At 35.5% G+C, this 14,361-nt stretch overlaps 1 protein-coding gene across 3 annotated transcripts in view; it reads left to right on the top strand.

The window, feature by feature from the left end:
* The window catches only part of LOC128995918 (GATA-binding factor C-like), a 96,821-nt gene extending 85,428 nt beyond the window's left edge, over positions 1-11,393 (top strand). For all 3 annotated transcript variants that reach the window (XM_054420967.1, XM_054420968.1, XM_054420966.1), the window contains 2 exons: positions 6,693-7,064; positions 9,580-11,393. In XM_054420967.1, coding sequence (XP_054276942.1) covers positions 6,693-7,064; positions 9,580-9,606 — 399 coding nt within the window. In that variant the 3' untranslated portion in view covers positions 9,607-11,393. The remainder of the gene's footprint in view (positions 1-6,692; positions 7,065-9,579) is intronic.
* The last annotated feature ends 2,968 nt before the right edge of the window (positions 11,394-14,361 follow it).

The raw sequence follows: 14,361 nt of genomic DNA, 5'->3' as shown, positions 1-14,361 counted from the left end.
ATGTTACAGTTTTTTTTAAATAATTTTGTACTTTTCAAACGCTTCACATAAAGCAGCAGTTCGTGCCCGGCGCGGTGGGTGGCTCAACGATTATTTATCTGTAATGTATTCATTCCACCTACTGTCTTCTGCAACGCCGAATAGTTTACTACTCCAGAGGTCCACAATTCGACCACGTACCACGCGAGGTATCCAAGTAGACCGTGAAGTTGACGTGTCTTGCGGTATTTACCGTGACTTACTTTGTACCAACAATCACCCAAGTGCTTTTTAATAGCCGCTTTATTGTTAATAAACCTCGGTGGCGCGAAAAGTGCGTGCGAAGTTTAGAAATCGTCCTCTCAATTGGTGAAATTAGAAGTAATTGCTGTTTACACGTTGGAGGGTTTAAATTTGAGTGTTGAAAGTGCATTATGCAATTACAAAGGGAAAAAATATTTTTAAGTAAATTCTGAATAGCTTGTTGAAATCTAAAATGAAATCTTATATAATTAAGTCAACTTGCACCCAAAATCCTCATTTTTAACTCAACAAACTTTCATTTGAACACCTGAAATAAATTAAATATATGTCCACCGCCAAGTATAGGGTACAAAGGGCACAGTGGCGGTGACATGTAGATCTGGGAGTCTTATCAGATAACGTCGACATTTACAGGCGCTCCCTGAACATCCTTAGGGACGTCTGGACCGCTGGCTCCAACTGTGACAGCTCTTGGCTTTGTTGTAACTAGGTTATGTGTGTTTGTACAGCTTGTGTCGTGTGCTAAATATGAATTCCCGTTAGAACATTAGTAGACAAGCTATGAAAATTAATAGGTTAGCGACTCATGATTGATGTAAATTTGTTTGTTTGTTTGGTTTCCACGTTAACCCCTTTTTAGCTACAAATCTATAGGTTTTCTACGTATATAGTATTTTTATCGGTAGTTATTATCTATAAATAAGTACTTATTTGTAAAATCTTAACAGTTAACTAAATCTGGAGAAATAAACAATTAGAACTTGTAATGGCTTGTATGTAATTCGTGCATTGATCCTTGTACCACATCATTAACTCCATGTCTTATTTATTTTATGTTCCTAGTACCCTGATTCAAGAGTTCCACATCCCTACACCTTTTTCGTCTGTTCTAAGTTTTCAGTCCTCTGTGTATACCTGTTCCATGCACACATCTCTTTTATATTATACTTCTCTGAGCCATTTTTTCCATATTCATCTGTTATATTAGACCCAGTTCCCTAATATCATATTCACATCTCACTTATTCTTACGTAGTTCCCAGTTCGTGTTTCTTTCCCCTTCTGTTCTATGTTTCTATTTGTCTGTCTATTATCTTTAATCATCCGTGTCCTGTTCCTGGACCCCTAATCCTCTGTTCCATGTTCCCTTGTTCCAATTGTTCCGTATTCTGTGTTCTTAGTTCCCTCTTCTATCTGTCTCATACCCCCTAGTCCCCTGTTCCATCAGTCCTATGTTCCTGTTCCCTGTTTCTCTATCCCTAGTCCCCTGTTCCATCAGTCCTAGATCCCTGTTCCATGTTTCTCTATCCCTAGTCCCCTGTTCCATCAGTCCTATGTCCCTGTTCCCTGTTTCTCTATCCCTAGTCCCCTGTTCCATCAGTCCTAGGTCCCTGTTCCATGTTTCTCTATCCCTAGTCCCCTGTTCCATCAGTCCTATGTCCCTGTTCCCTGTTTCTCTATCCCTAGTCCCCTGTTCCATCAGTCCTAGGTCCCTGTTCCATGTTTCTCTATCCCTAGTCCCCTGTTCCATCAGTCCTATGTCCCTGTTCCCTGTTTCTCTATCCCTAGTCCCCTGTTCCATCAGTCCTAGGTCCCTGTTCCATGTTTCTCTATCCCTAGTCCCCTGTTCCATCAGTCCTATGTCCCTGTTCCCTGTTTCTCTATCCCTAGTCCCCTGTTCCATCAGTCCTAGGTCCCTGTTCCATGTTTCTCTATCCCTAGTCCCCTGTTCCATCAGTCCTATGTCCCTGTTCCCTGTTTCTCTATCCCTAGTCCCCTGTTCCATCAGTCCTAGGTCCCTGTTCCATGTTTCTCTATCCCTAGTCCCCTGTTCCATCAGTCCTATGTTCCTGTTCCCTGTTTCTCTATCCCTAGTCCCCTGTTCCATCAGTCCTAGGTCCCTGTTCTTGTTTCTCTATCCCTAGTCCCCAATTCCCCGTCCCACACTCTGCTCATGTCACAAGATTACTTCGCTTGATGTTTCTCTCCGATCGCCAAGTCACTCTACCAGAATATGATTAATGGTTTCTCTCCACAACATCATTTATTTCAAGATGTTCTCTGCCATGTCGCTGGTTTTCAAGTAATCTATAACTTATAACTCACGCCGTTCTTGAAACCTTCACTTTATATAATCCAAAAAGTAATATTTTTTCGGACGATTTTGTCTATTAAAATTAATTTGTGTCAATATTTCTATTTATTAAATTTTGATGTCAACCTAAGTTATTAAATTGTTTTGACTTAAATATATATATATATATATATATATACATTATTTTCTTTGATCTGTACTTAATCATATGTTCTCAAAATTCAACTATTTGTAAACAGTTCATATTTATTTCTTTTGTTCATTCTTACATTTTTCATTCATTTCTCTTTGCTTGAAAACGTGTGTATTAAACAAAAATTTGCAATGTTTCATGTTTCATTTATCATAAACTCTATCAAGGTCTCCTCAAGAATATATATATATATATATATATATATATATATGCCATATATATTAGGAGATGTTCACTAGTTGTACGATTAAAAAGAAACTACCAATCATGTCAATATAGCAAATATGACGCACAAGTTAATTATTGTACGTGAACGCAAACTCCTTAAAAATAGTAATTTATGCAGTTTCTGTCTTCTTTGTTAACTAATAAAAACTTTTCATTTTTTCACCTTTTCATCTTTTTAAGTAAACTATATTAAAGTCAAGGATGAAAATAGATTACGAACGTTAAGTACAAGCGAGTGAAAATGCTACAAATAAAACCATTAATGAGAGGATATCCACCCTAAAGGGCTTGGCCACTACAAAGGGATAACCTCGCTGTCAAAACACTACGGAGGGCGCGGTCACTGCCCTTCTTTTCCGCTATTTTCGTCGCTAAAATGTTAGCTAAATTGAGCCCTTTGCCAAAACTCAGAGAAAGCTCCAGTAATTGCTCCAACTGCTATTTTTGTGAGGTTTTATAAGTTTGGTTTTAGCATCGGATTAGAATCTTTTCACTTCAAAATAATGCCTAGAGGCATCTGTAAAAGAAATTGAGGTTTCCATTTTTCTCTTTGGAGTAGTCAAAGACGCGATTACTAGCATTTAAGTTATTGATAAACTTTTTTTTTAAAAAAGGTTAGAGGAAGAGGTTCGTTTAATTTATGTGCTGACTTGAACCTAGGCCTAAATTTATATTTGAACCTTCTAATCTGGAATAGTCCCTACTCCCACCCCTACACAAAATCTCAATCAAAACCTAATCAATTTTTAGAAATTTAAAACGCAGTAAATTTTTTAACTATGTGAGAAGTAAGACAAAATTTGATTCTAATTGCTTTGGCAGAAATTAAAACTTTTTAGGGAACTATAATTAATTAAATATAATTTTAATGTTTAACGTACTCCAATGGCACATCAATTCTTTGAACTAATTTTGAGCACATGAACATCAACCAACAATATACTGTGTCAACGAAACAATTACATAGCCGCTGTGTTTATGAACTGCAATTATTGCGATTGATATTGCTATATGACTCATATTGGAAATACATTTTATAGGATGATTATAAGCTTATGTAACCGGAAATGTTTTCATCTATCGAATTATAGCTTTATTTAATAGATTCGTAGTTTCGGTTTGATGATGTCACTCTTAGATCAATAATATGCCAGTAAATTGTCTTGGACAGAGTGTATACTGCAGAGGTTTGATTTATACTAAAGACAATACTATGTAATGTTGCAACCCCTAAACACTATTTTGCCCTAATCATGTGGGTGTTTCCCCTCTAGTCGGGGATGTCGGGTGGTGCGGTGTCGACAGTCGACAGATGGGCCGAGACTTCTCCTCTGACAAATTGCTCTTTTTGCCCACAATTAAATCTGCGGCTTAACGGCGAGCTAATATTTGTCTAGCCGCAACCCTTGCGGTCTACCACGGCTCATTAGGTGTGCATGGGAACGTTGTAGTGTTCATCCTTCAACAACCCTTTGAGTTCAATGAGTTCAAGCAGCTGTTTGAACTCGTAAGATCAGCTTATCCCTCAAGATCAGTCAATCCATTAAGATTCGATATATCTTGCTTTAAACTTTCAAATCCACGAGATTGATTTTTCAAATTACACGTTACTGTAGTTCTACAGGAAGCAAACATTTTTTTCCGAATTGATATTGAGAAAAATAAAAAAGGCAGCTGTTAAACAAATAAAAAGTCTGAAGATACCAAAATATTCTCAAATCTGGTTTCATCAGATATTTTTTTATTTATAATCAATGTTAGGTTTCCAAGATGGATATTTTGAGCCAAAGAGAAGGCAACCCTTACAAAATGCAAATTGTAAACATTATACAATCCTTGAACATCAGACAGTCCTGGAAGATCAGAAATGAAGACCAGAAATATCCTTTTCGTTGATACTACTCACATACTATTTCATTATTACTCAAGCTTTTTTGTAATAGTGTTCTGAATCTAAAATACATACACTTAATTGATATGAATTGTATAGGAGACAACATCTAATTTCAAAATATTTAACCATACTTTGGTTTTGCCCATCTAACTGCATTACTGGTGGAGAGGATTAGCTTTCAGCTCGATTGACCCTCTCATTCGAAAAGAATTCGGGATTTTAGGAGTGACCGTATAAAAAGTGAAATAGGCTGTTACAAGCTGTCTGCCCGGCGACTCGTGTTTCCGCTATAACAGAACGACGCTTGTGTCTAGTGTCCAGACTACGACGACACCCTCCGTCTGGGTGCGCCACTAGGCGTGTCTGTCTGTCCCAGGCTTTTGTGTCTCCATCTCGTCAAAATGCCAAAAGGTAGTGCTAAAACAAAAGCTCCATTGAAGAAGGTCGGAATGTCATTGACTCTACTAGACATTCCAAGGACAATGAAAAAAGTAATGTTCACTTTGTAACATTTTTAATTGAAAGCTTTTTAAGGAATCTTTTTGTTTATTTTGAATGTATTTGTCATATTTTTGTTTTCGTTATTAATTGCAATAATGATGAGATGGTTGAAATTGATGGTCAGCAAAGTAAGCCAATGAATGTCTCTCGTCTGCTTCGACGTTTTTAAGTACTGTACATACAAACATTTTCGCTGGTTTTAGGTTTTTGTTACGTTTATGATTTAACATTGGAATTTTTGCATAGGAAATCTCATCATGTCTCCTTACTCATATTTTTTTAACCTAATATGGATTTTCAATTGGTTGAAAGATGGATCTTATTTTAATTTACAGCATGATATAGGTTATACTTGTTTCATGCCCATTATACTTTTTTCCACGTCCTATCTCCCCTGTTTCACATTTGTAGTCTCTCATTCCACGTTTCTAATCCCCTGTTTGACTACATCCATGTGTTCTACCAACAGTAACAAAATAAATGCAAATTAGTGAGTTTAACAAATAGGTTTAAAGTTCTCTAGCACAACCGGTACAGCACACAAGGTTAAGTCAGCTCATTTCGGCGAGCCACCCACAACCGGGTCTTATCATTAATACACGTCCAGCGTTTAAACTAAATTGAAAACAAAAACAATATGCGATGTGAGTTAGGCGTCCCGCAGGGTGTTACAATGGACGCAGATTGGGGTGGAATCACCCGCCGTGCCAGAGACGCGTCTGTTTAATTAATAATTACCTATCATGTCAGGGTTAACAGTGTGGGCAGCCAGCAGTACAATGGGTCTTGTTGCGATTAACTGTTCAAACAACGGGCCTTTCTTGCGGATGAAAGTTGTGAGGTTTGGGCACTTAGTGACTTTCATTTGTCAACTCGACAAGTTGAGGTTATGTTTGGGGAATATTGATGAATTGGAAGCGCTTAAGGTTTAAATTTTAATGTACAAAAAGTTTTTTTAGTTTATTGTATGCTTCCGGTAGTTTAAAATTAAGGGTACGATAGAATACTTGGTAAAAACTCAATAAAAGCTCTTTTTTCAGATTGTTTCTCATCGTCGTAATACAATAGAGTATGAGCTGCAATTACCAATGATTTAGTAAATTAAGAAGTTTTTGAGCAGTTTTGTTGCTTCGATTTTCATCAAGGTTTACAAATTAGAGGATAGAGGAAATTACTTTATTCAATATTTTAAACACAACTGTAAATACTTCGATAAAATAGGATACAGTAAATGCAAGATCAATGCCAATATTCCAACACATAAGTTAGCATGCTAGTTTATGGTGTTTTAAAATTTTAAGCGACTAACCCTTTGTGTTAAAAAATCTTGTATAAACCCATCTTAGTCTACACTTTTTCATAATGATGCACCTTAATCAGTATAATGATAACATTGGCATATTCATCTACTTGGAAAGAATCTGAAATCGTATTCCGTAGTTGAATGTTTACTAAACAATTTCAAACAATCTGAAAACCATGACTCATTAGATTTTCAAATATTTAAAGCACCACATTTACGTATGCATTTTGTTCCAGGTTAACAGGCCGCTGACGATGAAGAAGGAAGGGATACAGACGAGGAATCGAAAATTGTCGTCAAAGTCGAAGAAGAAAAAAGGCGGGAGTTTGCCAGGTTCCTGCTTAGCACTGACAGGGGTCATGGGGGACATGATGAAACCTTTCCAAGGGGACGGGATGGGATCCAAGGGGGCTGGCTTCAGCTCGCCTCACGCCTTTAACAGCCATCACATGAGTCACTACATGTATCCGCATAGTAACATCCACCCTCAGGCGCACTTCGGGTCGCCGCAGCCCCCGGGCCCAGCTGCGCCGCCTCCGGGAATGCACCATCATCATCACATGGCCACCTTCACCAGCTTCGGCTTTCCGGGGACGTCCAACGGAATGGTGAGTGTAAAATGCGACTAGGGAGTCAGTTGTACATGAGTTACTCACTGCAAACAAGTAATATTCCTAGTTTCTTTGGCCTTGGAAATGGGTAGAATATCATGGTGTATACGTGCCGTTGAAGGATTTAAGTTGCAGCCAGTCAAAAAGAGGTCTTAAATAATACAATATTTTACGGTTGTTCTTACAAGAGAGATATCTTGTTGACTAACCATTGAATATATTTTTACTAAATGCATTCTATCCTAATGGACCGACGGTGATGGTAGTGTGAGTCAATAAAGGAGTAGGTGAGTTGAGCAGCAGAATCCGCACCATAGTTGGCAGCCTCTATTGTAGATATCCAGAAGACAATGAGTATACAAGCGAGAACGTAGTTGGATTGCAGGGCTAGAGATATACATACAGTATATGTATATCTCTAGCCCTGGGTGGATTGAGATTGAGCCTCCTACAATCTGATGACGTTGGTACCAATTTTGTTACCAACTTTTAAATCGTGTGAAACCAAAGTACAATTGTACACGTATTAGCACAATTATTGTACACTGTAAGATCTTTTGCCACATAAATCACCCAAATTTCAATTGGCGAGAAAAACCTGATTCAGAGTCATACATTTGGCGAAATGCTTATTGAAGGATTAATTTAAAAAAAATCTAGCTATAGCTGGTGAAAATTGGATGTATGATTCAGAACGAATGCTACACTTAAAACACTTAATTTTAATCACTCGTGAAAACTTGTTTACCTGCAGCAACTTTCCTCCTATACACCTATTTGGCATACCAAGTTGAAGTAAGTAGGTAGAGGACCTGACCCATTACTCACACCTTATTTACTTTCCAATCGGATTGTGTGGCAAGTTAGTTGCTCTGACAATTAACATATCCAAGCAGCAGTGACTGGACAAGGTATTAAACAGCTGTAGTGGGGGAGAGACCTACGCGACATCGCCCACTACGCCACCAGATCCCAACACATCAATCCCGAACACTTCCGAGACATTTGTTCGAAAACTCGTTCCCGCTGAACACTGATACAACTGCTATTCTTTCCGTTTCCCACATAAATAACAGCTGGTCCAACTGTTAGGAACATGTAACTGGACATGGCGGACTGTTCCTAATTATTCGTTTTAAAAGTGATCGTGTAAATGCAAAATTCAGTCCCTTCTATTTTATCAAGTACTATTACGAACTCCTGAGTCAATTGTATTTTATATACACTCCCACTGCCAAATAATTAAAAGGACTACTACATTATGTGTAGGATTGCGAAACGTTAACTGAAATAAATCTAAATACTCACCCAATTCGGAAAGTGCATTTAAGGTCCCGAAAGAAAACTTCGAGCCAATTCTTTTTGACAACAGATGAAAACATAACATTTTTTACGATTAGAATAAACCACACCAAGTACGATTACAGTAACACATACTAATGGGTATCAAAATATACAATGCTAAAGAATGTTTTCCAATGGTTCCAAAGTGTTGATTACGCAAATAATTGAAGATTGCCAAGCCTTGGAGTTGTCGAAACTTACAATTAATAACACTTGCTAATGGATTTATGTCGACATAACCTTGTTAACCCGGCACGCCCACGTCCCTTGTTTCACGACACATTCCCGCCATCAATCACCTGTCTGTACGTTTATATCGTTGGTCTGTACTTCCGTCAGTGGTGCCAACTTAGGATCTCAAAAATTCTCAACATTTGTTCACACTATAGTATTATATGGCTAGAAATATTAAAAGCAACTTTGAAGTTGTCTGCTCAACAGGAGTCTCACACTACTGTTACCTATAAAAAATTAAAACGAATCTTTCGTTCGTTGGTTACAGCATTGAGTATAAACCTAACTCCTAAACCTAAACCTAAACCTAAACCTAAGTTAGGTTTATACTCAATGGTTACAGTATATCTAGTGCGGCCTTGTTACAGTGCATCATCTGTAAATTTTTCTGACTTAAAGCTCTGTCCGCTGGTTTTGCGAAGAAAATAGTCCCTATTGATAAAAATAATATTGGATTATTATCAAAATATTCTTTTGTTTGCTATTGTGCAACAATTTACTGAATGTTTCTCTACAATAAAATCAAAATTCACCCCTTATCGACCTCTAGAGTATTTTGTCATTATCATTCTGTGATTTGGATACCTTAAAAGATTGTGCAGTATGAGGAAAAATGTATTTGATCACATATGCAACAGTTTAATTTCCATCCTTGGTTATTTTCCAATTTAGTCTTTACCTTGGTCGTTTAACTTGGGCTTGTGTCGAAAATAGGCGTTCTTAGCCCAAGTGATAAAATACTTTTTCCTTTCCTCCAACAAAATCGTTATTTTTGCCTGTAATGTATAACCACCCTGTTTTTAACTAGTTTTTTTTCTTCAGAGCATTTTCAAACTGAGATTCACTAGACTTTCCAGCTGGTAGGCTTTCCATGAGTTTATTTATATTTATACACTACTGTACCACCGTCTGACCAATTCTTCTCTTGTTTCAGCCCAGTTGGAGATCTGAATACACCTGATGTGCCGACCGAGTCGCCACCGCTCTCACTCCTCCGCTCTCCAGTCTAGTCCTAGTTTAAGAGATATTATTTCGTGAGTGTCCGCTGTAGCCAGTCTAGCAGACTGATAGATTTATCTGTGTTATCTGTCTCCCTTGCCTTTAGCTATAACCCACTTTTTTACAGATTCCTATTTGATTTTGTCCCGAGTCGAGCTTTAACCGGCCAAGTCGAGCACTTGTAAATTGACCTTGTACATAGCCACATGTGTGGAGGATAGGGTGTTGTGGACTTGGTGGGTTTGTTATGAAATACGAGTTTAGTTGTCAATACATTACGATCTCAAACTGCACTCGATAAGTTTTTATTGTAACAACCAGTGCTTGAAAGACAATGTCAGTTTGCATAACCCCTCAAAAATATATTAGTGACGCATAATATATTTGTAACGCAGCGTTACAAAACACAAAAGTGGCTTTATTACAAAATAATTGTCAAGTCTTGATATATATCGTGGTTTGGTTATCAATCGGATCAGGGTAGGTGATATCGTAGCTTTGGCGTTTCACCGTTTGCTCTTCTCACTCCTTTCATACGATCCACACACATAAATTTCGGGTCCCATATCGGAAAAAAGAAAGTTAAAAGAGACTGCAAACCTCTAAAAAACCATTTTTACGATTTGTCTCCAGAGTGGACTTGAAACTCTATCCTATTTTTTATGAATTCTGAAACCAATCGCTGTGATCTGACAGAGATTCCAATCATCAAAATCACAAACTTACTCACCAATGTCCTACAACTCTCCATATCCACATTCATTTTGTTTACGGCATTGATACTGTAAATACGCAGGTTGTTCCGTGATAGATTTCGGTTAAGTACAAAACCACCCCGAGATCGAGATGGCGTTCTCAAGACTGTCTCGTGTATATATTGTATATTAGACTGCCGTTATAGACTGTACAGTGCGGTTTTTATTTATTAAAACGCTCGTCTCGATCGCTATATTAAACACGTTTGTGTTAAGGAGTGCAATGTTTTAAATTTTGTTATTGTACAAATAGTGAAAGATAATTTAAAGTGTTATTTAATGTAAAAATTGTAAATTATATTTTGATTACTTTTGCATAATTATAAGAATTGGGTACTTCTAAATTCTAGGTCGCCTCTCAAGACACTGGTAAATTGAGGATTTGTTATTGTTTCATGATGAGATATTTTATTTTGGTTTTGTAAATTGTGACATGAGAAGACTATGTATACGTGACACATTAAATTATTCTGTTTGAATATCAACTTTACATCAATGTAAACTTATGTCTTTTTGTACTAGACACCAAATGTCTTAATTTTATTGTCTTTAGGCTAATAACATAATGTGTGTTCTAGAGACTCGTGTATGTTATAATTTCTTTCAACAGTTAGAAAACATAATCAAATTGTTATTGGCATCTAATTTGACCGAAATTGTGATTCCAAATAGTCAAAACATAAATATTTTTACTTTTTTTTTGTAAAATGGTTGTACTACCAATTGCCAATATCAGCAATACTTAAACATTAAAATTAGAGATAAATGTCTTTATATTTTTGTCAGAGATAACACCATATTATACTGATCTTGTAAATGTTCAATGACATTTTATGATATTATTTAGTGATATGTTGCAATTAATTGTATATTGTATGATATTTTTTACCGGCGACCTGGGAAGCGATCTAGAGTTCGCTCGCTGGACCAACCCACCTGTAATATATCCATGTCCTGTGACAACTTATTTGTATACAGTTACGTGTGCGTTGTCGTGTACCTAATTTAAATAAACAATTAAATATTATTAAGTATTACTACAGTTGTGTCCTTTACCATGTCTTGTCCTGTAATAAATTGTTGCTAGTTGACTTATCCTTTGTTCTAACAGATTGGATAGAATTTTGGAATATAAACCTACAGAGGATATGTGAGTGTGGTTATTTATTTTAGTTTGTTTGTTGTTAAAATATATTATCTAGACTCAGAACTTATATGGTTATTACAAGAAAAGGTCAAAACGTTTTTGTTGATCTAACTTAAAACAACACAAAACAACGTTAACGTTAAAACAACGTTATGACAAATGTGATAAATATTTTAGGTTAGTTTTTTTTTTGTATTTCAAAGCTAATGATTATTTTCTGAATCAAAATCGATCGTGAAAATGTATTAAATTCCACTTATTATTCCATTTCAAAAGTCTAAAAAGTCAGAAAACATTGCGAGGTGCAAACAATATAGCAGAGATGAATAACAAAAACGAACTTTTTTATGTGGATCTATTAATTTATGAACAAAACAAGGTGTGTGTTTTAACAACAAGAAAACATAGGACAAACCAACGTTTGATTAAAAACATAAAATAAATATATGTTACCGGGAATGTAGGCCTATATGACGCAGACATTCTATATACATTGTCTAAAGAGTATGAAATTTATCAACAGCCATAGTATTTAATACACTTTGACTAGACATTGTGTATGATATCTATTCTTTCCATAAAATGAGCACAGGTGCGTCAGGCAAAGTCCAACAAAGATACTATTTACAAAGTATTAACAAGTCAGTAAGGAATAACAAAAAAAAGTAAGTAAGCAAGTAAGTATTAATTTTTTATAAGTTTAGCGTTGAGTTTTTAAGCTAAGGTTAATTTATTTAATATTATTTTTTTGTCCTAAGGACGCTAGGCACGAGCCTGGGATTGTTTTTCACATTACTTCAAGCTAGACCTAGGGGTTGCGGCATTATCACTTAGATAAAATCCATTGGTGACTTGGCGGGGATCGAACCCGGGACCTCAGGGACTGGAGTCCCGCGCTCTAACCACTACGCCAGCTCGCTCCCCAATTTATTTAATATTAGATTAGCTTATTCAAAAGAAAATAACAAAAGTCAAAAGGAGTTCTTTTAGAATGATGCAATGTTTTGTATATGGTTAGGTTAGTTTAGGTTTGTTTATTTTGGATGGATTGGTTGATGCCAAATAAGGAAACATAAGTCTAAAAATCCCAAAACAGCTTATTCTATACTTCTATACTTTACCAGTAATGGCAACGGGCATTCTATAAAATGAATAGGCAAAGTATAGAATGCTCTTTATTACATACGTTGGCTGATACATTTTAGTCAATGTATATAATGCAAGATTAAAGCATTCGAATTAGGTAGCATTTTATAACGAAATATGCCTCCTAAATATACTTGACCGGTAACTTATATCATACAAGAATTTTGTTCCACATTAGCTCTATCAAAAGAGTACGATAATATATAGGAGGATTCACACAATGATTTTTACAATTATTTTTAAATACTTATTTATTACTAGAAAAAAACAGTTGCTTCTTTTCCCCGTCAGATCAACAAAGAAGCATACAGTCATTCATTCACTCATTAATTAGGTTGATGAATTAAAAAAATAGAATTAATCGTACTGGAATATAAGCAACTAGCCCAATGAAAAATTTTAATTCTTCACATGTTGAGTTTTTGTAGTAATTTCGTAACTATTAAATACCGCAATTCCTTATTATATTAGGCTCAAATTGTAGGAATTTTAATTTATATTGTGTTGGATAAACTGACTATCTGTCAAGTCACCATCCAAATATATAACACAATTGTGTTATATACTTCAATCCAAGTCACTTGTCGGTTGTTAAATGGTCGTTAACATTAGTGATGTTTAAAATATCAAAACTTTAACTTTTCGACAAATTGAACATTTACTTCCCTTCTTAGAATCAGATTGTTTTTTAATAAATGACAACAAGAAGTAAAATAAAAAGCAGAATTTATCAGATGCATAGACCTGTAATTGTTGCATTTGACTACAGAACCAAAGAAGATAGATTATGTTTACATCTACAATGAGCATGTTGTCATGGATAGTCATGGCGTGTGTGACTGTATATCTGTTTGAAGTAAATTAACACTTCCTTGTATATACTTTATTGATAGTTTGACCTAAAATATTTAAGGAATCACTAGTTCCTATTAAGTTTTTGAACTACTGTATTACAATACACACATACTGTATTAAGATTAATGGATAGTTATTTCATTCTAAATATCTGGTAAAACTGTTCAAAATTGAATAAATATGTTCGTACTTTGTTAAATACTAGTTTGTACCAAATACCAATATAAAACGAATTGATCCAATAACACCTCAATGCATTATATCAATTAAACATTTAACATTTTAATAGCATAATACTTTATTGGCAATATCATTTTGATAGCATATATTCAACTCAGAAATATCAGTTATAAATAATTAATTCTGAATTTTCATTGTTAGTCCCAATACTAAATAGGCAGTTCCTATTTGGATATACGGTTAATAATAATGCTTAGTGGTAAATTGATAATAAACCTTTGTAAAATAATAATGTCAACTACTTCAATAAAGCAAATAGCTTGGAAATAATCAGCCTCTATTTTTACTGATTGACGAAAAGCGTACTTTAGTGTTATTGAAGGTTACGATAGTATGAAAAATCGGACGTGTCTAGTATCCCTCAAATCTAAGGCCCCCAGCTGTTAAGATGTTCACCCTCCCTCATCATTGATTTCTCAAACTATTGCTTAGCTCTGCAAATCTCATCACTTACCAGTGACCGAGTTTAGTTTGCAGATCCTTTTTCTAATAAGATTTTATTAGATTATTAATTTAAAAACTTTTATTGGAAACTTTATTATATTACAGATGAGGTTTAAACAATTCTTTTAAA

The sequence above is a fragment of the Macrosteles quadrilineatus genome, unplaced genomic scaffold (assembly GCF_028750875.1).
Source record: "Macrosteles quadrilineatus isolate MER2022 unplaced genomic scaffold, UCM_ALF_1.0 Scaffold_5__1_contigs__length_97177068, whole genome shotgun sequence".
NCBI lineage: Eukaryota > Metazoa > Arthropoda > Insecta > Hemiptera > Cicadellidae > Macrosteles > Macrosteles quadrilineatus.
This window is presented reverse-complemented; position numbering and strand designations above follow the sequence as displayed.